The following is a 27,226-nucleotide window of genomic DNA, read 5'->3' as shown; positions in this document are numbered from 1 at the left end:
AAGATAGTAACTTCTAAATACTAAAAACTTATACTTCTAAATAAAAACATTTTAAAAACACTGGACTTTTATGGCACACAAACTAAAAATAGTAAAAGGCTGATTTGATATTCTGATTATTAGTAATGCAGTTTAACTAATAAATTAGGTTAAATTTATTCTAAATAAAAAAAGCATTAAAATCAAACTATTAAACATGTTTAAAAATGCTGCATTTATGACAGGAACTGAAAAATAGCAAGACGATGTAACGGGCAAAGACTGATCTGATTATTTCTGATGCATTTGTGGGATTATTTGTGATTAATTTGATTAATCAGTGCATCCTGTAATTTATTTGAAACATGTTTAATCATGCCCTACTATTAAGACAATAATAGGACGCAGTCAGAAGTGGTTTAGGGTTTGATTAGTTTATTCTTTAAAGCAGATCAGGGGCTCAGACCTGACCCTCTTCTGTGAACTACAAGACAAAAAAAATCTATACTGAACATCACACGCAAAAACACAATGAACAGCTGGAAGATGTGACTAGTGCACTGGAGAGTGTGATGAAGGATTGTGGTGGATTAGCAGGGTGGATCACAGGTATGGCGGCTAAGCCAAATCTAGACCAAATCTAGAACCAACACGGATTTCAGAGTTCTGCGATTTTGTTGTGGTTGGGTCTAGATTGGCCTAGTAAGGCCAATATTTGGTGTCTAGTTCGGTTCTCTTCACTGTGTGCTTTCCTTAGTGAACCAAAAAAAAGTGTTTTCTGGTTCAGTTGCTCAGAACGTTATGATCGCCGCTGCTTACTGATTCTGTCCATTTCAGAATGTGATTTCCCTTTACTGGATAAAGGAGAAATAACCGGAAGGTGGGAGGAAGGTAAAAGTGATGGGGAACAGGTATAGGAAAGAAAAGAAGGTTCAAGGGGGTCTATCTATCTCTCGGTTCACTGCAGATTCTGGTTCCGTTCTGCTCTGGTGTGTCTCTGGGTGGCGTCATTCCTTGGCAACAGTCGATAAACGGTGAGATCACAGACACAAACAGGTCTTCCTCTCTTCCTGTGCAGAGACTTAACCCCCAGTCCTCAACTTGTCCTAGACAAAGACAAAAAGACAGAATTCTTGTTAGGAAAAAAGCGAGAGATGCAGTGGCACGTTTCCACGGCATCTGCATGCAAATACACAAGGATAAAGAGAGAGTTAGAGGAGAAAAAGGGAGTGAACGTGTGCGCATGTGTGCATATTCTTCAGAGATGAACCACACGGCAAACCACGGTGGAAGCAAAAAGCCCCAACACAACCAAACGTAAACACACGGCTCTTTCTTCCCATCAATACACATCTCTCACAGGCTACTGCACCCAATAACAGGAAATAAGAATCCCTAGAGTGAGAGAAGGAGAGAGTATGGAAAAAAGGTGAGGTGGAGAAGATAGACGGGCGTTATGACTATAAAAAAAAAAGAAAAAAAAAAGGAAGCAGCAATGGTGGCGAGGTTTCGAGAGAAAACAAAGGGATTCATCCTTATTTGAACTTGCATTAATATGAACATTAATTGAATTTGCAACCCATTTTATGTAATCTGACATATGTCCGAGTAAAATGGGATATTCAACATAAGGATAATTTTGGATATGTTTGTAGGAGATGTTTAGCAGAATGTTCACGCTGCTCTCTTCCATACAATAAAAGTGGATGACAAACTTTCAAGCTCCTGAAAAACAAAAAACAGTAGGAAAAAATATTTATAATACAAAATCACAGTACAATACTACAACTTAATAAACGCTAATTCAAAATATTACTCAACATTATAATAGTATATAAATAATAATAACACTGATAAAAATTGCTCAATAAGGTAATTTTATGAAGCGTTTTTGCCCTTTTTTCTAGTGTGACAGCCCTTGGTCACCATTCACATTTATTGTATGGAAAAGAGCAGAGTAAACATCTCTTTTTGTGATTGACGGAAGACAGAAAATCATTTGGCTTGCAACAATATGAGGGCGAATAAACCCCTTTAAGGCACCTCAATAAGGCAATGCATTTCTGTATCTCTCTCACGCACACCACTGCTCGTGTGAGCTCAGTATCATAATGCTAAAATATGCAGAAAGTTCTGGAGTAGAGGAAAAACACTCAAACAGGTGGTGGCATTTGTCCCAAACCTCTGAAGGACACAAGTTTGAGCCAGTGAAAAATACGCCTTGGCACAAACAGATGCTGCAGTCGCAAACTCTTCCGCACTTTCCGAAAGAGTGGACGACAGTCGAGGGAGAGAGAGGGAGGGAGGGTGAGGAGTGTTTGACCACGCGTTAAGAATAAGAAAGAGCGAATGAGAGATTGCTGGTGATAAAGTAGTATTCATGGTGCTTTGAGAGGAAGAGGGCGTGTTCTTTATCTCTGGACTCAGGGCACTATCGGCTCGGGGTTGTACCGCAGTCACTGCTTTACAAAGTGATGGAAGAAGGAGAAGAAGGTCACAGCCAAAATATTATCAGTCCAGGAAAGATAAACCATGGAGTAATTACGTTTACAAAGCCACAGCCATGACCGATCACTGTCGTTACCCTCTCCGCTAGTCAGGCCGTATCAGGGGAATTCATTCCTCTTCAGCTATGGTGACCACTGATTAGAGCTACTCTATCTAGATGCTTTCAATAAGAGTTATTTATACAAATATACAGTGCTATCAGGTCCTTGTTCTCTGAAAATGCCAAGGATAAGATCCTGAGGGACTTCCAGATCCAGACAGACAAGCAAGGACTGGCTGACAAATCAGACATTGTGATCTGCAGGGGTGATATATGGCAGTCAAAAAATGCAATAGATTGAAGGAGAACATACAATACTAAGCATTCAAAGCCAAAATTGTTCTGTAGGTGAAAGGGCGTCTAATCAAACTCTACAGTATTTTGGTCCAAATGCATTTGTTCATTGGTAAAAGATTTAGTCGAATTTAACCGAAGCCAACATGGAAAGGTTGCCTGATATGCCCACATCCTCAAAAATCATGAACAAAACTATGCAAGGTAATATTACAGATGAAGACATTAAATATGGCTTCAACTTGCATATTGTTCAGCCTATGCAGTTAATGATGATACAGTATTACTACATTTCAGTGTGCAAAGTTTTATGTACTTGATATAACATATTTATGATAAACATTTTGGTATTTAGATCACTATACTTGATATCCAATTTAAAATCTGGGTCTAAAAACCAGATGAAAACCACTGTCCCTGGTTTTGAAGACGAACAGACATGATACAGCACTGTTTCCTGCACTGCTTTTCAGTAGCAGCACTGCGTTACTGCTGAATCTACATTACATGGATAGAAATTATATTTTACTATAGTTATGAGTTTGCAGTCTGAATTGAATGTAAAGATAAAAGACGGGGTACCGATATAAAGACAGTAAATACACAAAGCTTATTTCCATTGCATAGTATATATGAAAACAAAACAACAAACAAATAAAAATGGCAAGTCTTCGGAATATGATAGTATTGTGCGAAGAACAGACACAAATTCAAGTCATTTTTTCAATGAAAATCTCTTAAATCACATTCATATTTGCTTATATACAAATATGGTGTGTCAAAAGACATTTCACTGCAGGTCTAGTGTAAAACAAAACAAACAAAAAACAAAACAAAAAAAACAAAACAAAACAAAACACAAAGCAAAGAAAACAAAACAAAAAACTAAACCAGAACAAAACAAAAAGCAAGCAAAACAAAGCACAGCAAAGCAAACAAAAAAACAAAACCAGAACAAAAGACTAAACAAAAAAAACAACAACAAAAAAAAAAAACAAAAAACAGTGTAGACAGATTCACAAAGAAATTACTCTCATGAGCTGATTCTTTTAATGAAAAAAAAAAAAAAAAAGATTTACAAACTCAGTCTGACGAATTACTTGCTGAATTTGTCAGAGCAGTTACTTCAGTACATGACTCACTAATACATAAAAAAGAGTTATGGTTCAAAATATTTAAAATTCACATACTTTGCATGGCTGCACAGCAACAGGACTCCATCTCTCTTTCTCACACATACACACACACACAAGCTGTTTAGCTATTTTGTTATCTGGATGTTATTTTTTGGTGTTCCTGTGTGACTAATAAAAGTTTATTACACAGGTAACCTCTGTTCCTCACAGCAGAGTCAATAAAATCATAAAATTCCTCATGCTATTATAAGTATCCATATTAAATTTACCAGACAACAATACTAAGAACAAGCCTGCACACATGAGCATGCATATGCGCAAACACAAAAACATTAGAGATGCTAAAGAAGTTACAGGTAAATTTGGCGCATACACAACAATGAATAAAACATCTCTTTATTTACATGATGTATTGCTTAAGTGCTGCAGAATTCACAGCGCTGCTTTAAGCTAATACCCCAGAGGGCAACACTCTTTCGCTCACACTCCCCAAACTGTGCCGTTGTAAAAATCTAATGGAAAGACCCATCTGAATATAAATTGTGTTTGTGTGGAATTGCTGGAGTGTGTGGAGAGGATTTTCGGAGAGGGTGGTCCAATTCTGCCCATTTCCATCCTTGCATTGCAGAATCGGGACCGGGGATGTTGCGGCGGGGGATTGTGGGACGGTGCTATTTAAATGACACGTCCCCGTTCCCACTTACTTCATTTAACACACACTTAGGCCTGCACCAAGAACAGCAGCTGTCAGCTGGTATTATGGAAATGACTCTTTCGTCTGAGCCTACAATTTAGAATGAACTTAGTGGCGCCTGTAGCCAAGCGGAAAGTGAGAGAACACTATGCAGAAGTTTCGATTTGCAAATGGAGGTGCGGGTCAGGCAGAGAGTGTGTTATTACAGGGCTTGGAGAGGATGGCAAGGCTGTTTCACTGGATCTTAATGCTGTGGGCTAAAGAGCAGCTGTATATGCTAATATGCTGGGAACTGGTAGAATGCACAAAACAGAAGACACACACTAGAATGTGTCTTAATTCACAACACTAGCACTACGGGCAAACGTGGCAAAAGTTTTTGACTTGCATGAGTGATTCTTCTACAAACTATTTTACATTTATATTAAAACACTAACATTTTACATTGTTAGAACATTTCTCATGTGCCCTGGAATAAAGATCTCAAACTGTACACGTATTTACCATATGAATAAAACAACATTGATATGAAGTTATAAAAAATAAAAACACTGTTTATGTGTTTGTGTGTGTGCGTATATATATATATATATATATATATATATATATATATATATAGGCCAAGTTAAAGGGTTAGTTCACCCAAAAATGAAAATTCTGTCATTAATTAGTCACCCTCATGTCGTTCCAAACCTGTAAGACTTTCGTTCGTCTTTGGAACACAAATGAAGATCTTTTTGATGAAATCTGAGAGCTTAACTGACACTTTGATGCTTCAAAAATTTCATTAAGAGATTGTAAAACTAATTCAAATGAATTGAGCAGTTTAGTCCAAATTTTCTGAAGCGATACGATTGTTTTACATGATGAACAGATTAAATTTAGGCTTTTATTCACATATAAACCTTCATCAACTCATATTTCACTTGTGGTAAATGGAAATTCAATGTTTGCTTGACATGTGCGAGAACCAACGAGGTTCATTTTCGTGTGTTCGCAGCACGTTTGAGCTTCCGCAAGAGGTTTGTTCTCGCGTGTCAAGCAAGTTAGGTTGAGCTTCTGTTTATGTTTGCTGATCAATGTTTATATGTGAATAAAAGCCTAAATTAAACCTGTTCATCTTATAAAGCGATCGAGTCTCTTTAGAAAATTTGGACTAAAGCACTCAATTCATGTGGATTAGTTTTACAATCTTTTTATGAACTTTTTGAAGAGTCAAAGTGTCAGTTGCGTAGATGTCAAAGGAGGGACAGAAAGCTTTCAGATTTCATCAAGAAGATCGTCATTTGTGTTCCGAAAATGAACGAAAGTTTGACGGGTCTAGAACGACATGATGGTGAGTAATTAATGACAGAATTTTCATTTTTGGGTGAACTAAGCCTTCGAAAATAGTACAATTCAACAGTCCTTAAACTTGAGTTAAAATAAAAATAAAACTGAATAAACATAATGTTAAGGGTATTTTAGATCTGATTCAACTAAACTACAACTATCCAGTGGTGAAAATATCAGGCATAGACAAGCACACACTCACATATTTACCTGTTTAGCATTGTTGACACACTGCAGGTATAGAGAGGCGATGTTGGAGCACTGCAGAGTTTTTCCGGCATTTTCTCTGTAGCATTTTAGAATCTCCCCCTGAAGGTCGGTGCACACTGGACTAATTTCATATCGCCTGTGAGAGCAAGAGAGAGAACCAAAAAGTAAAAGAAGGGAAGGAGAGAGAGAGAGAGAGAGAGAGAGAGAGAGAGAGAAACAGTCAGAGGAGAGACAAATTTAGCAAATGAATGTGGTCATCCATCATAATTACATTTTCCATTTTTAATAAACTGATCCTGTGGCAGTGACAAAGAGCTGTTAAATGATGTTCTTGCTGTGTTTTCAAAAGTAAACATCAGATCAATCACTAATCAATAGCAGAATTGATTTGTGCAGAATTAGTTTGCAGGATAATTGCATGTTGAATCACAGTGCACAAGGTCTAACAAGGTGCTGCTTCAAGACATACATCAGCCGTAGAGGCCGTAGACATCCTGAACCACACAAATATATAATAATGTATAAATATATATATAAACCCACAACCTAAATTAACACTTTTTGGCATTTAAAAAAGAAAAAACACTATTTACCTACTTTATTAATCATTTTTGACTTTTGATGACCTTCCTAATTGTCGGATTTAATTAACTTCTGGGGAAAGTTTGATCCCCTGAGCATAGCACCCACCCGCCCAGACAATAGAAAGCAGTATTAATCAGTGCAGCTTATGTCTCCGATGTGTAGATTCTCCAGTGGCGAGATGCTCCCTCACTGACACAAACACCTGCGTCTAAACCCCTCCAGCTGTACCATATGTCTGAGTCCAACAGTCTGTACTGATATGGACATTTTTGTCAATAAATGATATATTGTCTGATATAAGAATGCAATATCAATATACATTTTGAGAAAAATGTTCTCTTAAATGAAACCAAACATCATGTTAAATAATTTTATTTATTTAACTGACATTTTTTTTCATCTTTCTCACCTATATTTCACAACTGAAAGCCTACTTTGAACATCCAGAAATAAATAAAATAAAAATAAAATTGTATATACCTATGGCCAACTTTCTTTAACATTTAAATGGAAAATATACACTACCGTTCAAAAGTTTGAAATAATTAAGGCTTTTTAATGTTTTGAAAGAAGTCTCAATGTTCACCAAGGCTGCATTTATTTGAAACAGTTATTATACACTTTTTTGTTATTTATTTATTCATTAATTATGTGATCCCCATAAAACTTGTAGGAAACTTTCTATCTATTTTTCTCTCAATTTCTCTCAATTCTCTCAATACTTCCACATTAGTAACAATATCTGTATGCAACTGCAATGATATTTTGGCAGAAACTACCAAGGTGATATTTAGTAAGCAACCTGTGCACTCAACTCAAGAGCGCTTTTTCAAAATGTATTTGCAAACACCCCAGAATATCCAAACTTTGGCCCTGACAGCATTGAGTTTCCTGTTGGATTTTACAAAACCTTGCAGATTGCTATCAACAACTCATCTATTGCTCAAGGTCACAAAAAAAACAGCACATTTCCAACCAAATATCGTTCTTTGGGAAAGATACCAGAGGATACAGCCGGTCACACTGGGCATATTGACGAAGACCACCCGGTTCCCATGAAATCTGAGGCCCAATGTGTCCAAAAACGAAACATCACCTCTGTCCCCGAAGGATTAGAACACACACACAAAACTCTTCATTTGACAGGGGTGACCTTTGGGACAGCAAAAGGCAAATAAAGGATTGGGCAGGAGGGAGATGTTATCCTGCTCTATTCAGAGAGACACTCTTTTTAGATCAGACGTGGTTTAATCCGCGCCGTCATTCATATTAGCTGCTCTGAAGGGCAGATGAATGAAGGAGTGAATGGACACCCACTGTCAGTCACCATCTCAACTCTTTGGGTCCCGGAAGGACTGGGGATTCACCCTCTCTCTTTTCTTATCCTTCGCTTTCTCTATCTCTCTGTCCTTTCCTCAATCCGTCCACTCAAACACACACAGCTGCTGTCTATCAGACATCATCCCCCTTCTAGACTGCCTTAGGATAAAACCATCACAAAAAGACAAAAACGTACTTCTATGCACTATAGGTACTTTACTGGTGATGGAAAAGTATATACTTTTAAGTATGTAATAAAACAGTGTAGCAGTACTGGGACATACCACCATGTCATTAAAAAACTACAAATGATCCTCTGTTCTAGTTTCCCACCACTCATCAGTTGCCATGGACACTAACACTCATCATTACAGCTGTTCGTCTTTTAGTTAATCATCACTGTGTATTTAAGATCCTGCTTGTGTTATGTTCATGGTCTGGTATTGTCTCGTGTAAGCGCGCTGTTTTGCATGTTGGCAGTTAGTTTGGATTATTCTAATAAACCTTGTGAGTTTTACTATCATCATCTTCTTCATTGGACCTTAGTGTTACAGGCTGCCACCGACTAAAGATTTTTCTAGTCGACTTTTAGTCATTCATTTAAGCCATTAGTTGACTAATCTCACATTTATATGAATTTAATTACTTAAAAATATGTGCTGAGGAGAATACTAAACCATAATGAGTGTTTAATATATATATATATATATATATATATATATATATATATATGTGTATATATATATATATATATAAACACTCATTATGGTTTAGTATTCTCCTCAGCACATATTTTTAAGTAATTAAATTCATATAAATGTGAGATTAGTTTTACGCATGCATAAAGCTTGCCGCAAAGCACTGGCAAAAGTAATGATTATGAATGTGTTGGGAAAACAACAGCAAGGAGACATTTTAATTATTTATTAATAAACTAGTGTTTTCTAAAGTCAGTGTTGGCTGCAAAGTTGAAGGTGATGATGCTGCCTTGCCATCTCTCCAGTATAGTGAATGCCCTTTTAGAGAGAAATGCACCTTTCATACAGATTACCTAAGCATAGAGTATTTCTTTTCGATTTGAATTAGTTCACTTAAAAGCAGACATTTCAAGCTTTCTATAGATATATTTCTCATGTCTGTAAGGCAAGTTTCCTATACTCTCAAGTTCATGGAGACCGAGACAGCAGAAAGCGCATCCTGTTTTTCTTCTTTATTTTACAAAGGCACAATGTTTTCTTGTTATTGTGAGTTTACGCAAATAAAAGTAGTTTGAATGATGTATTACTCTTATCTGTATGACCAAAAATGACAGAGTATTTTATGTTGTTTCCGTTGTTATCAGAAAAAATGCAAGTAATCGCGCTGGCACCTCCATATCTTGCAGTAAGCGTGCTAATACTTCATCTTCCACATGAAGCCATGTAAAGTTGCTACTACTTACATGTTTCAAATGATAAGCCATATTCAACGTCGATGGATGATAGGCAAACGTTTGAATTTCCTGCCCAACATACTGTAATACCACAAGGACCCGCTGTTAACGATTTGGCGCTTTTTTTTTTCTTCAACAAACCGACTAATAAAAGCCCTACTAAAAAGCATGATATAGACCAAGATACAAAAATAGAACAAGATAGATAGAACAAATCAGGTCAAAGGTCACACTAACTTGACTCTCTCGTGAACACGCATATGGCCGTTGACATAAGCCAGTGATTATAGTTTATAAAGTTTTAAATATGGATATTTTACTTACAAAAACCCATCGCTTCACTTCAGAAGGCATTTGATAATCCACTGGGGTTGGATTACTTTTATGATAGATGGATGCACTTTTTGGAGCTTCAAAAACTGGGACACTATCCAGTGCCATTACAAAGATAGGAAGCTATTATTTAATATAACTCTGATTGTGTTTGGCTGAAAGAAGTAAGTCATATACATCTAAGATGGCTTGAGGGTGAGTAAATTATGGGATAATTTTTATTTTTGAGTTAACAATTCTTTACATCTAAGATGGCTTGAGGGTGAGTAAATTATGGGATAATTTTTATTTTTGAGTTAACAATTCTTTAAGCACCAAATCAGCATATTAGAATGATTTCTGAAGACTTCTCAATGTTACTGTTTTTACTGTATTTTTGATCAAATAAATGCAGCATTGGTGAGCATAAGACATTTTTCAAAAAACAATAAAAAAAAAAAAAATTCATTCTGACCCCAAACTTGAGCAGTAAAAACAAACAAACAAAAAAACGTATACTTCCGATAAAGCATAGCATGATTTGCATACTACTTTCAACATGATTTGGGACACACTACTCCCAATCTTGAATATTATATATTATATAGAATGGATAATATGCAAATTGGTATTGAGGAAAAAAAACATAGGGGGGTAAAAAAGCTTTGCTGTTCAAACACATCATCTGAGGTTTAAACCTAATGCTAATGGCATTATGGGTAAAATATCCACACATCAATGCAGCTGAATGGCACCTTCACCATCTCTCTTTCTTTCTCCCATTCTCTCCCTTACAATCCACAGATAGGGCGTCAAAAAGCAGGACAGCTCTATAATATTTATTGTATATATTTATTTATGTCCCCGTGTAAATCCCTCCGTCCAGCTGAAATGGTTTTTGGAAGAAAAGAAGTAGATGTGGGTCATAAATCACAGCGAGCAGGCGCTTGGACGACTGTGACACAGAGGGCTGAGAGAGACATACAGATATGAGATGCTTTATCACAGGAGGAACGAGAAAGAGAGAGCTTCTGAATGAAAGGCAGGGAAAAGAGGAGAAAGGACAGAAAGGGACTTTGCTCTAAATTATCCCATGGTTCTGCAACCTTTCTTTTAACCTACACTAGCACATGAAGGACTTCCTATAGGTGTGCTGGTCTGTAGGGGATTTACTAGGCAAAAACCATTCGGGCGCAGTAGCGCAGAGAGAAACGGCAGACGAAAGGCAAAAAGACGCCCTTCCTGCTACAGTCAGCTTGTTAAAATACCAGCACACATTTCTCAAACAGTCTTAATTCTCTCAAATCAAGACTAATGAAATATCGGCCCATGGGTGCTGTGTATTTAAGTCCAGTGTTTTACAGTCGGCTCGGATGAACTGAGATCTCTCTCTTAACAGACATGTGACTATCCGTCATCATTATGAGCACTCGCAGTCTAGCGGGGTGAAGAGGTTAAGCGTCCACTTCTGAAAAAACCACATGTATGTTCATTTAGGAGCTGACGGCGTGTGTGACAGGCGGACAGAAATCAAAACAAATGAAGCAGTTACGAAGAAAAATGATAAGCGCTCATTTTCGTCGTTTTTAAAACATGATCTATCAGCTTTCGAGAAGGAACAGGAGATGCCACAGGCTCCGAAATGAACTCACATCGTCCCATTACCTGTCGGGATGAAAAGAAAAGGGAGAATTGAAAAAAAAAAAAAAAAAAGTTTTTTGATGGAGAAGATGAGCAGAGGTCGGATACCAGGGTGAGAAAGGAAAGGTAAGACAAAACATAAAGATGAAAGAGTAGGAGTCAAGATAAGAGAATGATATATAGGTAATCAAGCCACGGTAAAGATGTAACAGAGCTAAGAGTGGTCTGTCTGCAGTCTGGAGACACACTTTCAAGATGATGAGGGTTTGATAACCTGTGACAGCACCAGTCATAACAGTGTGTGTGGAGCTCTCCTTGTTGAGTGAGAAGGCCATTTACCCTACGTTGATATTCTTTGCCGTTCAGCCTTCGGCTGACCTCTTTTAAAACAGAATACTTAGCTTAAATATTATGGCTGCTCTACTGCCGTTCACTTATATTTCGCTGTAATAGCTATAATTGTGTTCTCTGAGACAGGTCAAGCTGTGCTTCAATAGGCAGTCAAACTTCATGGCCTTTTAAGAGGAGTTATTTCTTGTAAAGAGCAGCCTATTACAGTCTGAGATCTTGCTGTGTATGATGGGGCTTTTCCAAGGAGACGTGAGTGAATGCCAACACACAGTCTCAGAAATAAGGGTCAGAAATAATCTCTATGCATATATGCAAAAGCAGGCGCTAGGAATCCAAGATCAGGGCTCGACAATAAGGACTGCCCGATGGCCTGGGGCCAGCGTGAAAGACTGTTGACGGTGCTGCATTTTCATAGAAGTTGGTCATTTATAAGCCTTGCCAATTTAAATATTCAAGCGCACGTAGACGCGAAAGTACCTGCGTTTCTCAGTTCGGTACTTGCAACGCGCGAATAGTCTTTCACGTCTTCCTGAGCTTGCACGGACGTATTCACACAAAATTATGTCAAATTGCCCGTCTTGTCGAGTATCATCATAAACAGTCAGTTATGTCTTAAGTAAACGTGAGATAAGATGCATGTGTAACAGTATATTGGATCCGTGCAGCAGTTAAAGTGACAGCAGCCTAATATTCCTGTTACTATCTGTTTTTATGTTAATCACACAAACATTTTATTTTATTTTATTTTACTTTTTTTGTGGTGGGGCCAGTAAAAATTTTGGCAGGGCAAGTAAAAATTTGAGCCACTTTAAAAACATAAATAATTTAATAACAGTCAATGTAATTTTTGGAAAAAAAATTATATATAATACGTAAATATATAATTTATCATTTAATAATAAAATATTTTTTAAAATAAAAAATAATAATTTATTATGAAATTAAAATTAAATTCACTTACTATGTAGCATTTTATTTTTTATTTATAAAAACTATTATAATATCAGAATTTCAATTTCTACAAAATGTAAAAATGAATTAATTTATATATATATAATTATAATTAAATTTATACATATACTTGGACTGTTTCTCAATTCCAAGAACGCAAAGAACGGTCTCCGGGTCTTTATCACTTTATTAAAATTAAGCAAAACAAAATGACAAACGTTTACTTTCATGAGCCGTTACGTATTTGTGAGCTTGCAGCGGGAATCTCTTAAGTGAGAACGAGAAGTTTAAGGCTTACAAGCTTCATCCCGCAGTGTCTTCTGGGATTTCTAAAGGTTTGATTCTCTTAAGTCTGCATTCCATGAATCCTCAATATCAAGAACACATCTGGGTACTTTCGTGCATCCTCTGTACTTGCGTTGATAAGTATGGGAATTGAACTTCGACTGTTGATGATGACGTAGTATGAGAACACAAGGACGCAAGATCACTTAAGAACACACATTGAGAAATCATGTGAAACTGTGGTGTACAGTGCACTTTGACCTAAACAGGACAAGTTAATGGGCGACTAAACTAGGTGAGCAGAGACATTTAAACCTATTCAGAGAACAGAAGAAAGCAGAACATAGGGAGAGGTCAACACTGTGCAACTGCTTCGGTGTGACAGAGTACGGCAACCCCCTGGGGACACAAGACAAACACACAGAGTGCATGCTTAAACACAGCATCACAGGGATGAGGCAAAGGTCAGCACTGACAGGTGGCTGAAAACAACATCCCATTCTTCCAGTCAAGCATTTATCTGTAATTCATCCAGCATCCACGGCTGCATGGCTCAACAGGCTGTGTGTGTGTGCATAAGTCTGTGTAGAAGAGCTGTTTCATGTGTGTGTCAAACCCTATCCTTTAACCCTAAACTTTACCAATTTTCCAAGTCTAAGTTCCCAACCTTAAACCATAACCATATCAGAAAAACATTGGATGATAGAAATGTCATTCCAAACCACAAATCACTAAATGTTCCATTCACCATGTCATCACTGTATTGCTTGGTTTCTCATAGGTGTTTTGAGTTCTGTTTGGCCTAGAAATGGTAATGAATGTCACTACCATGTTGACATCAATTCAGTTTCTATTAGAGCTGCACGATACTGGATACATTGAGAATCACATTTGTTTCAAACAGAGATCACGATTCTCTCATGATTCCGAACAGTCAGCTAAACCAAATAACATGTAAATGACCAGTGGTTCTGACAAAATGTTAATTGCTGCAGTCTATTTAAAATGTTTAATGAATATGAATGAATTATTAAGAATTACAAAAAACAACAACAACAACAACAACAAAAAAGCGTTTGAATGATTCAATGACTCACTCATAAATACTTCACTTGTTTCATTACTGGATGAATCAGCATTTTTAAATGAATCTCTTGAATGAATGATTTAATGACAATTAAATGTTTTATCTTGTCGCCACCTACTGGTGTAACTGTAATTGATACAATCATAATTTGAAGTGTCAAGTTTCTTTTAAAAGGTGATTTACTCTATTTTGGTCGCTACTGTAGACATCAGTGTTTATATCCGGACTATAAACTTTTATCCTAGTACTTCTGTGAAAATCTGAATGATTGTAAGAAAGAAATAATTAATCTGTGTGGTTGAAAAGAAAAGCTGTTTCATAACAACTGCTGACAAAATAAGATAAATCATGTTAAATCACATAGGTATTTTGTTATACAGATGTACAAGCATCGCAAAGCAATTACACCATTTGACCTCAGACTGATTTTTCCAGAAGACAAACCCACAAGCACATCAAAAGCTTTCAGCTATTGAGAGAATGAAGACATTGAAGAGATGATCATTTACAACTTCAAGTAAAAGATTATCATATCAAACTCATGTTATTTCCATCAATTATGCAGATTTGAACCTCCATCTCGAGGGCAGTTTCAACTTTCAGGAAATCAAAAGGCTCAGACAAAATATACTTAATTCCTTTTACTCAACCCAATTTCTGATAGGATCTTATCGCCTGTTTTCCCTTTAGAGGGCAAATATCGTTGGAATATCCATTTGGGAAAAGCAATACAGATAGACGTGTTTTTAATGTACTACCTAAACACACACACACACACACACCTGTGGCCCATCATTCATATAATAGAGACTTTTATGTTTCTTTTCTTCTTTCTCACGCACATGCAGTTAAACCTCATTATTCTCGCAGTCAGTAAAGCTTGCGTCTTTCCTCGTGAAACATCAAACCCTGAAGACATTTCATTATATACAAAAACCCCTCTCACACACGCTTTTCCCTCTACCCTGTAATCCAATCACAGCGCTGCTAATGCAGCTCTCTAATGCAATCAGCCAATCACAGCATCCACTGCGGCCCCGCTGGTCACATGACACCCCAGTCCAGGCCTGTGCGAAGAACCATGTCAGGCTAATGCTATTTTAATGCATTTCTTAATGCAATTTAGCATTAGCCGCGCAACCTCCCCCCTCCCCACTCCCGATTCTGCCCCACTGGACACCACAAATCAATTTCTGACATTTCTAAAGAGACGATGATCCCTGTGTTGGCACTGAGGAAGAGGGATAATGACAGCCTAATGCGATTTGTGAGCGCAGGCTAGTCCTGAAACAGGCTGGCCTCCCTTCACTTCCCCTTTCCCAACATGCATTACTATTGGGGCTAATAGGCCACATTAAGACATATGGAGCCAAAATGTACTATAATTGTAGGGCTCTTCAGTTACATGTTTCCAGCTACAGCAGCCTAATGGCCAAGATTTCACATTCATGACAAGACTTTATGGAAGTTTGTCACAAGAGATGATGGAAACATATCTAGTGTGTTTCCGGATGAGGTAGTAAAGCATGATTGCATGTTTTTTGGAGATTCAAAGGGATAGTTTGACCAAAAATGAAATTCTCACCCCTCGTGTGTTTCTTTTTACACCCGTAGGACTTTCCTTCTAACGTAGAACATAAAAGGAGTTATTTTATAGCAAGATATTCTCCATATAATGAAAGTGAATGATGTCAAACAAGATTTTCAGTTAATAACACCTTAAATTTTGCTCTGTTCCTCACACACTTTTATATGGCTTCAGAAGAATACAGTGCATGATTCATATGGGCTGCTTTTATAATGGTGGCCCTGGTCTTCATTGGCTTTCATAGTATGGAAGTGAGCAGCTTGGACATTCTCTAAACGTCTTCTTTTGCGTTCCACGGAAGATACTGAGTCATACAGGTTTAGAAATATATGAGGGCAAGTAAATTATGTTCTCATTTTTTAAATGAAACCTATACCTTTAAAAGAAATAACTACAGCCTTGTGTGGCTAAATAAATGGGAATTGAAAGAGATGCTAGAATAAAAGCTCAATGTGAAATATATAATGCAGCCAAGAAGCTACCCAGCATCACTGTGTGATCACATCTGCATGCATGCATTCTACTTGCACAATGTATTTTGTCTGAAAAGCCAGGATATAAGCTGTCTTAATGTTGGACTTTGTTGATGAATGCCATTCAGAACTCACTTGAACTTGGCGTTGACCTCGTCCGCTGCCTTGTGATAGTTCTCATTGGTCACTTTGTAGAACTGGGCACTCTGAAGAAGAGAGAGAGAGTGAAAATGTGTGTCAAAATAAAATATTTATTGAAAATCCCTTTGCTTTTCAGAATTAAAATCTATGCTTTTATGTGTATTCCTAATCTTTTTGCTGTCGCCCACAGTATGAACAGAAGAATGGGAACATTTATAGACATAAAAAGCTCCCAATAACACAAAGGTTCAAAACAGCAGCAGGTCCAACCCAACTGAGTCTCCACTTTTCTGTGCTACCAGTACAACAGAAGGACAAAAAAAATATTTTTGTTGTCCGGCTTGTAGCACAGAGTTTTAGTGGCTTTTAGATTTCAAAGAAGGGAGGAAATCAACGAAAAAGTGTCAACAAAGATGAAAAGGTCATCACAATAACAGATGATGGCAATCTAAAAACTTATGAGGATCTTAGTGAAGTGTGTCAAGAGTAGGTGGGTAAAAATGAATGTCCTTACAACCTGGAATGGACCTTGATAAACCGTTCAGGTCGGCGATTCGAAAAGATAACTGACATTTCAAAGAAAATGGACCGAATGTCAGATGGAAGACTGAATTTGAGAATGTGACAACAAAAACTTGCTCAAGCTACATCCATAAAGAGAGCTCTCAATCACAGCGAGACAGGTTCATCTCACATTCACTGTCTCACACACACAATCAATACAAATGAAAGACAACAACCATGAGGATCAATAATTATATCTTAGGCTTTTAGTGAAGCTACTGTATAGCTTCTGATGGACTGCATGTCAAGTTGAAGCCATTTGTCTAGTGGCTACTAGAGATGTGATTCTAGAGTCCAAAATCAGCTTCCTGTCAAACTTACCAATAACTGACAGATAAGCAATTTGCATACCCTCAATTGTTACCAGCTAATGGTTTTATTTACTTTCTAAGGCAAAATTTTCACATTTGGTGCTTGGAAATTGTTACTTTGGTCGCTGCATGGTACTATTACACTGTGGGGCGAAGGAAGTTGAATGGCCGACTCGCACATTTGCAAAGTTCCAAAATAATGTTTTATTTCCCCTTGAGATGATGAGCATGCCATCAAGCCTATTATTGCAACAACAGCACTGAGAGTTAAAGACGGCATGTATGAACTTGACTCTGAGGGGCCTGGTATAAGGGAACAACAGCAGTGATTTTAAGAGCATGTTGTGACGATGCTGATCTGATAGGAGGAGTCAGCACTAATGAGGGCTACACACTAAGAGGGCGCTGGCCTGCACAGACACTGATTATGTGGAAAGTGAGTCGGAACTCTACACACACACCATCTAAAACCCCATGACCCGAGTGGCGGTGTAATTTGGGAGGTCTGCCTTTTGCCTTGATTAATGAGAGAGTGGGATAGCTGCTGATTTTGATTTCAGAGTTGGGCCACACTGATTTAGAGGCCCCTCCATCAATCTAAGAGTGTATGTTTACCACCCACATACTCTTTCACGAAACCCTAAACCCTCATCTTCATCTGTCATAGCCAGAGTATCAAATTATGATTACAAAACTAGATCTTTCACATCTCAAAAAAGTTGTTTATATTTATTTTTCAAGCTAAATTTTTTTTTTTAACAAACATCATGCATTATTATTTCATAAATATTAAGATTTTGAGAACTTGCACCACATGACATTTTACAACATGAGCTAACTTTGTGTTGTCATGAAAATACCAAATTATCTGATATTTTAAGAGACTTGTTGACCTTAACACAGTCATAAGGATCTGCAGGAGTCATTTCTAGTTAAGACCACATTAGTAAGTACCATATGACTTTGTTGGCCACACCACACCACATGACTTTGATTTTGCTTTTATAATTAAAACAGTGTCTTATGTTGTTTTATTATTAAAACACTGTCTTATGCTCTGCTTTTATTATTAAAACATTTTTGTCTGTTGGACCTCTTGAATTTGTTGGTCATGATGACTATGATTTTCCAAACAAACAAGTTTTATTATTATTTATTAAATATATTTAAGAAGAAATAAAACATGTTTGTCTGCTAAATCAAAGCCTCTCTACGTTAAAACACTTTTGTCTGTTGGACCACATGACTTTGTTGGTCGCACCACGACTACAGATTTTTTTTTCTAAAAGTGTTTAATTATTTCTTATTAATATTTAAGAAATAAATAAAACACTTTTGCCTGTTAGTTGCAAAATCAAAGTCATGTGGTCTAACTTATTACAGAGAGGATTTGATTTAGCAAAAGTGTTTTATAATTCTTTTAAGAAATAATAAAACACGTTTGCACAAAGTCATGTGAGACCAACAGTCACTTGGTTCAAACGGACAAGTGTTTTAATAAAAACCTTTTTGTCTGCAAAATTAAGGTCATATGGTGTGACAAATTCATGTGGTCCAACACTCTCATCATAGAGAGGTTTTGATTTTGCAGGCAAAAGTGTTTTATTTCTTCTTATGTATATTTAAGAAATAATAATAAAAGCACGTTTGTCTGCAAAATCAAAAGCATGTTGCGACCGACAAAGTCATGTGGTCTAACAGACAAAACTGTTTTAATAATAAAACACGTTTGTCTGCAAAATCAAAGCCTCTCTATGTTAAAACTCTTTTGTCTGTTGGACCACATGAACTTGTTGGTCGCACCACGACTACTGATTTTCCAAAAGTGTTTAATTATTGCTTATAAACATTTCAGAAATAAATAAAACACTTTTGTTTGTTGGTTAAAAAAAAAAATCAAAGTCATGTGGTCTAACTTATTATAGAGAGGCTTTGATTTTGCAAATGTGTTTTATTATTTATTCTAATACAGTTAGCAAATAGTAATAAGACCAACAGTCACTTGGTCGAAACAGACAAGTGTTTTAATAACAAAACACTTTTTGTCTGCAAAATTAAGGTCATATGGTCCAACTATCTTTTCATAGAGAGGTTTTGATTTTGCAGACAAAAGTGTTTTATTTCTTCTCAAGTATATTTAAGAACACCTTTGCAACCAACAAAGTCATTTGGTCTAACAGACAAAACTGTTCTAATAATAAAACACTTTTGTCTCCAAAATCAAAGTCATGTGGTCCAACAAACAAATCATAGAGAGGACCCCTGCAGACCACCCTTCTCCATCTATATATATGATGTTATAATGTTGCAATTGTATCACCCTAACATTTTTTTTTTTTTTTTGAGGAATCATTCATTTCCTTAGCAAGCACCACTAAAAAAATCCAGTTCTTTACCTATTCCACACAGCAGCTGTGAAGCTCCTTTCTCACCTTCTGTTTACAGGTATCTTAAAATAAAACTTTATTTAATCGGATGCACACAGGGGTGTTATGAACTAATGAAAGAATCTCCTCAAAACTACTCCTGCTACTGAGGGTGCATAAAGGTGGTGTTTTGAGAAACAACCCCATGTTCAAATTAAATCTCGCAGGCTTTATAATGAGAGATCTGAGCAGTGGTGCAGTAATCAGCAGGCTGCGTTATCTCTCGCAGACCAGAGAGGATGTGGAGGGAAACCCCCACTGAGACAGCCATTATGGCTCAACAGCACGGCGGCCATATTGGCTCCGCAGTGCACAGGCGGAGGCGCGAGACCGAGCTTTAACAAATCAAAGCTAGCGACTGCAAACAGGGAAGGAAAGCAGAACAGAGGCCTGTGGAGTCAATCCTTCCATCGCTGCCTCTTACTGCGGGAGACTGTGAAACAAAACAGACGAGTGGAAATGTCCCAAATAAGCACAAATGCTGTAACTCAATGGCAAAAGCATTCAGTACAAACATGGAAAACATTTTTAGAGTGACATATTGGTGACATTTTACAACTTATACAGAACACCGTACGGTGTTAGAATGACAAGACAGCAAGCAAATGATAAGAAATGTTTAACTATTCAAATTTTACTATGCTTATGGCTGGAAGTAAAAACAAGGGGACATGACTGTGAGTGCAAAGCTCAAGCTGTGTCTCATGTCTAGATAAAACTCTGCTAATTAAATTAACGAGGCTTCGTGCAGAGACAGACGCTGTCCCTTTCCAGTGTCTCTTCTACAGGGAAGAAGAGATAATGACCACACATTGATCTCAAATAAAACAACTCACACTCTTCACTTAACAATGCTGTCAGGAAGCGTGGAAAACAGAAAGAGTCTTTTACATGCAGAGAACAGCTATTTACATTCAAATGCATGTGTAGCATCACTACGGGTTACTACGACTACATCATATAGTGTTGCTAGGTAACAGCCCCTGAGAGTCAGTACCAAAGCCTTGAATGGAGTATAAGTTGTAAGCAAAAGTGAAGCTACATTATGTGATAAAAAGTTTTTTATTTTGGACTCAAATGCACTCTGATATAGGAACCTGTTGACCAGTGAGAATTTCAGACAGAGTCAGCTCTTGAAAATCTGACTCCACACCCTCAAAATTAGGGTTGGGAATTGAGAACTGGTTCTGATTTAAAACCTGTTTCATTAAAATGTAATGATAATAATTAATAATAATAATAAATAAATAAATAAATAAATACATACATACATATTGTTATCTGGTTGTCCAATGAATGGCAGATCATTCAATTATTCATTATTATTATCATCAATATAATAATAATAATAATAATAATAACAACATCATAAGTTATTATTATTATTCAATAAAATGTATTATCGATTCAATTACACATCAAACATTATTTTTGCAATCCCAGAAATTACACACTTCACCACCAGATTCATGTTCCATAGAGGGATTTTTGGTAATAAAAGTTACTTTAATTGAATGTAAGAGATATTAAAATACATTACTCAAAAATATTGTTAGTTTAGTATTGCGTTAGTTTAGTATTTTTGATTTAGTATATACAAAGGCAGTTGCATTTTAAAAAATAATAAATGAATTGTTAATTGAATTATTAAGGAACTGCGAATGTCGAGACGGGATTAGAATAGCTTACAATTCCCATCTCTTGTCACCAGATCTCATAACACCGAGTGACAGGTGCAATGCACTATGGGAATTGTATCACTGAGCCTGACTGGCTTGATATGCGATCAATGTTATGATTTTCTTACATATTATCAAGCCAGACCATAACAATGAAGAAAAGAAATAAGTGTTAAAGAAAGAAAGAACTTCTAATTATGAGCAGGCTAACATCCAGTCAAAGCCACTACAGTCAAGTGCCCTTGAGGTCATTTAAATTCCATTGATCAGGCTAAAATCACTGTATTAGCAGCTTTCTTCAACACCCCAGACTTCAGCTCTCCACTGTTATCATGGCGCATTAGGAAAAAGAAACCAAACTTCTAATAACACAATTGAGTAGACAAAAAAAAAAAAAAAAAAAAAAGAAATGGTGAAAAAAAAGAAGAGAGCGGTCAGTTGAAATATGAGATTGTTTTACAGAGAGTATTGAGTGAAAATCTGAGGCGTATATGCGTACGGTTCATATACAGATATTGTTTCAGAGGCAATTTGAGTGGCCACGGCAATAAGTAGGCTGGAGGTGGCAGCCGCCGTCTCAGAGCTGTGACGGGCTGTCACACGCAGGCCACTGATAAACGAGCAAACCGAATTGAAAGAGACATGTAATATATATCAGCGTTTTATTCTCTTCTCTCTCTGTATCTCTCTTTCACTGTCCTTTTTTTTTTCTTTGCTGGTACTGTTACAGTCCAAAGGCTAGGGAAAACTGCAGTAGAAAGGAGAGACAAGGAGGAATAGAAAAAAAAAAAAACACCATAATATTGTGGTACATTCAAAATCAATCTTGTGGTTCCTAGAATGATTTGCGACTTTGACATTTATATACAGCCACAGTCTTTCTCTCCATTATTGTAACACAGAAGATTTTAAAGAACCTACTGTTCAGTAATTTTCACACAATTACGATGAATGGAGATTTAAAGCTTCAAAAAGGACACAAAAACACCATAAAACATTTCAAAATTGGTTCATGCTACTCATACGCTATATTAAAAGTCACCTGAAAGTATTTGTATGAGAAATTTAAGTAATTATTTAATCTTGATATCTGTCAAAGGCATGCTCATGAGAGAAGTAGCAGTTTGATTTATGAACAAAACATTCTTTTGAGTTTTGAGATTCTTATTAATCCGTTGATCTGATGAGAAAAAAAAAAAAAAAAAAAAATCTGATGAAAAAAAAAAAAAAAAAAAAAAAAAAAGATTAAGTCAGTCACGAATCAGACATCAAATTCACACAAAAACACCAAGGAGAGCAGGGCTGCAAGTCAACATTTGCAGTGAATAATATGACTACACCTCTTTTGCCTACTTATTTCAGTTAAGGAAAAATAATAATAATAATAATGATAATTACTATATATGTATCTGATGTTTCTTTTATATAGAATATGATGGTACATTTATTGTATATATGGTCCCTAGGCCCTAGACCCAGAGCATTTATTATTTATGATGTCTAACCAACAAATCATGATTCACAAACCCATTGGGCTCAGACACGCTAGTGTCCAGCTGAGTGTGTCTCTCTCAGAAGGGTTGAGGTCTGTGTGTGTGTTTGTGTATATGTTGAAACAGTGCCGGGAATATTGAACAAAGCTCGATAAGTGATTGATGAAGCTGCATGTGATCAATAACACCTCTGCATGCAGAGCTGAAATGAAGTGAAAGCTGTCCTTGTAAAGAGACAGAGAGACTGCTGTGTGCAAGATCAGCTAGTTTAATGGAAACAGGATAAGTCTAATCACTGACTAAATGGAGCTTTAAAAGAATATTCTGGGTTATTTTCTTACCTAGAGTCTATGGACTGCATTTGTGGCATGCTGTCGATAACCACAGACTTGTCCTTTATAGTGTGCAAACGAACAAAAAAGCAGTTACAGTAAATAACTCATAATGGAAGCTTTCAAGTAGAGACTTGCACTATCGACGCGGGACAAAATTTGATGGGCGAGCAGGGGTGCAGGCGGTAAGACATTCATGTGTGTGGTTGCGGGAAAATAAAATGATACGTGGGACAAAAATGTCTAAAAATAAAGACAATCTGTTATTCATCTATTGCACAAAAGCAACAAGAACAACTAAAATAAAATAAAACAATTTACAGGTGCAAGCATAGGTGGTGCGTGAGTAAGCAAGCCTCCCCTTGCCCGCTGCAGCTTCTGATTGCTTTTAGAGGGAAAAGCTGCCCATAACTGCTGGTCTAGGATCAGTTTTCTCTGTAATAATAGTATATTGCTGAAACATTTTGGCAAGCGATCCAGTGCATCAAAGGTTTCTATTTACAATGTGTTTTTGCAGCATTGAGCAATGTAGCCAATCACAAACATATCTGTTGATTTCTTGAACGCAATGGCCAATCAGAGGTGTTTGAGTTAGAATCCACTCACTGGTCAAAATGCTGTCATTTTTTGTTTAGTGCTAAGTTTTGCACATTCGTGAATGGTAAATATCATATGTTTATAGAGTGTCATTTTCAGTCAAGCTGTAAAATTATGAAAATATTATTTAATTGACTGTATTAAGGATACTATCAAATTAGTCTTAGTCGACGAAAGATGAAAGACGAAAGATTCTGCCATTACATTCCCAAAAATTACAATAAAAAATGTTAGTGTTTTGCTAATACTAAAGTATGTGAATTGCAGATGAGTTGAAAAAGCACCAAGAGATGGTTACAGAGGGCTAAACTGTTGAAACACCTATGGACACACAATGTACACTTTTAAAATGGGTCAACACTAGATATCGACCATTTTTGCACACACTTTCACTCCCCCTTCTGGGAGCTTAGTTTGTGTCCGTTTGAGGACGAAGAGTCTGAGGTGAGGGGAGGTGGACGCCTCCCTTCCCAGAGGCTCAGAGGAGGATCTGACCATGAGCTGCAGGAGGGTGTCAGTTTGAGGACACAACAAATGAGTGAGCAAGGTTGCCGAGGGGCCTAAACCGTACATTACAGATCAAGACAACCTGCCTCACCATGGTATTGTAGAGCAAGACAGCCTGTCTCACCTCTGCCTCTATAACACAGGACAAGCCGACTCACATTCTGCCTCTATAGCTCAGGACAGCAGCACCACACATTAGTGAGTTACTGTCAAGAATTACGGCTATCATATCATGTTAGTAATAATGTAGTGCTTTAGCGTTCATCACTATATATTCAGGAACCGTGGATAATGTAACTGCAAATGTATAGGTCATACCCTTTCCTTGAGCTTGGCCACTTGTTCTCTGTAGAAGGCGTCCTGCTTCCGGAGCTCTTTGTCTCTCTCCTCCAACTGTCTAGCCTGTGGAGAACACACATATACACACACAAACCTCAGTAGACAGCAAAAAGAGATGCTTAGAAGGATGTTCACGCTGCTCTTTTCCATTCAATGATAGTAAATGGGTAGTCAAGCTCCAAAAATGACAAAAAAAAAAACACCCTAAAATAATTGACAATATGACTTGTTCGCTATATTTGAAGCTTCTGAAGTAGCTTTATATGAAGAATAGAAAGAAATGTAATAAAAAAGCCACAGGACTGTTTTGAGTCTCTGAGCAACACGTGACGGTGTTTCGTTACTGAATAAAGAAATCGTTTGAATGAATATTTCAATGACTCACTTATTAAGACAGTCAAATGCTTTGTTCCTGAATGAATCAGCAGTTTAAATGAATCGGTAGAAACTCAATGACTCACTCATTACCAGTGACTTGCTGCCATCTACTGGCGGTTTTAAATTCACATTTAAAGTATATTTTCATTTTTTTAAATAATTTCAAATATCAATATTCAACATTTTAAGATAAATTTTGTTGATACTGATTTCATATAATATAATATCGCACCCCCTTAATACATGGTACACAAATACTAACAAAAATAATATTAAATGTTATTATTAATATTATATACTCTAATATATGAAATTATAAAATTATTACATATTCAAATCTTTAATAAAAAAGTTGTTTTGAGCAATTTCTTAAAATAATCAAAAGTAGGAGCATTTAGCTGAACATACCACATTTTAATATGCAAACCTACTTTAAGACTAATAGTGAAATATGACTTAAATATTGGTCTTTTTCCCACAAAAAAAAACAAACAAACAAAAACCTTGCATATTACAGCACATCGGTCATGTGGAGCGCCTTTGGTCACCATTTACTTTTATTTTTGGTAAAAGATTCTTGTAAATTTTGTGCTCCATGGAAGAAAGTCAGTTTTGGAATAATATGAGCATGTGTAAATGATGACATAATTGAAATTTTGAGAGGAGCTATTAACATAACTTGAATATATTTCTTCAGGCACAATCATAACTAATTTAAGTCCTTGCACATAGCAGCACAGTAGATATTCTCTACCCTGAAGAGAGTCATTATGGCTTCAGGTTTCTGGCATTGTGAGAGATGACATACACCTTTGATTTTTCCAAGGGCATCAGTTCATGACAGGGTTCATGAGGGAACGCTCACTGGAACCATCTTTGTGTGTTAGAGGCTTAGTGTGTGTGAATGCAAGAGACAAAGCGATAACATCAGCACTGGAAGAATACAGAATCTTTATGGCCTTATCCGTGATTCTCTGTCCTATCGCACATGCCTCTCCCCCTCTGTCACTGCTGACCTTCAGCTACTGGAAGTGACCCTCACTAATTTATAACACACTCGGACAGGAGATACTGTATGCTGACAGCCATGTTTACTCATTTTAATGTTTTATTTATTGTCTTTTGTGCCTTCAATGTATAGGACCGTTGAAAACAGACTCAGATTGCTTTTTGATTGTGGTTCTACTATTCCCAGTTTAGTTTACCCCTGAAGTTGTTGTGTTCTATTTCCTATCCTAAAATAAATAAATAAATAAATAAAAACTTAAAATATAAATATAATAAATCTTTGTTTTGTTTTTTTAAACTAAACTAAAATTTTAATAATTTGCTTTCACAAATCACACTTAATATTTAGCAGGTGGGTTTTCAGAGGGTGAAAAAAAAAATTGATTACGTTGTGCTAGTCATTTTGGAATTAAACTAACATGCAGCAGCGTGTATGCAGCATCATGCAAAAGTTCTCAGCAATTGAGCAATTCATATTTAGCCATGATTAATTTATTTTGTAAACAAAAGTGTCCCATTGCGCATTTAAATAATGTAGCTCCAACAATGAAACAAGAATGAAAACTAATTTCTGAGCTGGTGTACAAACACAATGGCAAGAAGATGACATCAAATGAAAGAAAAATGATGATTAGAAACAATTTCAGCAGTAAATCACAGAAAGAGAGAGAGGTGTAGTCTATTTAAGCATGCAGTACTACAGCAGGAAGCAGGTTGAGACAGATATGGGATGTATAAATCAAACCTCTCTTGTGCCTCACCTTTCTCTCCATCTGCTGGAGTGAGGGAGCAGAATGAAAAGGACAAAGAAAGAGAGAGAGAGAACAGCAATTTAACGACAAAGTTCCTATAATAATTATGTTCAGTATTCAAAGGCTGAAGCACACACACATACAGACACACACAGACTGCAGTGTGAAGCAGCGGGGAGTTGCTGTAGCGCAGGGACACAGAGACGGCACGTTCAGCTCTGTGTTATCAAACACTGTCGCAAGGCGAGAAGAAGCTCTTCACAACAAATCTCATCTAAAATCTAAACCCTGAAAATCTGATCTAATCTAAATCTAATCAGAGCAGAGCGATCTCCATCAGAGCTTAACTCCAGCGCTCATGGAGGCCTGTGCCGCTGATGAACTTCTCACAGATTCGTGTATATATAAACCCGCAGGTAAGTCTGCTGTGATTTCTAGGTCACTAAGAAGTGTTAATAATCCCAAAGAAAATTAAACTTTT

At 36.8% G+C, this 27,226-nt stretch overlaps 1 protein-coding gene across 5 annotated transcripts in view; it reads right to left on the bottom strand.

Annotated features, from left to right (window-relative positions):
• Positions 1 to 394: 394 nt before the first annotated feature.
• Positions 395 to 27,226, bottom strand: part of chchd3a (coiled-coil-helix-coiled-coil-helix domain containing 3a) — a 73,901-nt gene continuing 47,069 nt past the window's right edge. For 3 of the 5 annotated variants that reach the window (XM_051891185.1, XM_051891187.1, XM_051891188.1), the window contains 5 exons: positions 26,755 to 26,769; positions 24,587 to 24,670; positions 16,354 to 16,424; positions 6,194 to 6,329; positions 395 to 1,085 (listed from right to left, as the gene is read on the bottom strand). In XM_051891185.1, the coding sequence (XP_051747145.1) occupies positions 1,062 to 1,085; positions 6,194 to 6,329; positions 16,354 to 16,424; positions 24,587 to 24,670; positions 26,755 to 26,769 (330 nt within the window). In that variant the 3' untranslated portion in view covers positions 395 to 1,061. The remainder of the gene's footprint in view (positions 1,086 to 6,193; positions 6,330 to 16,353; positions 16,425 to 24,586; positions 24,671 to 26,754; positions 26,770 to 27,226) is intronic. The other 2 variants (XM_051891186.1, XM_051891189.1) reach the window with 1 other exon arrangement.

The sequence above is a fragment of the Ctenopharyngodon idella genome, chromosome 4 (genome assembly GCF_019924925.1).
Source record: "Ctenopharyngodon idella isolate HZGC_01 chromosome 4, HZGC01, whole genome shotgun sequence".
NCBI classification, from domain to species: Eukaryota; Metazoa; Chordata; class Actinopteri; order Cypriniformes; family Xenocyprididae; genus Ctenopharyngodon; species Ctenopharyngodon idella.
This window is presented reverse-complemented; position numbering and strand designations above follow the sequence as displayed.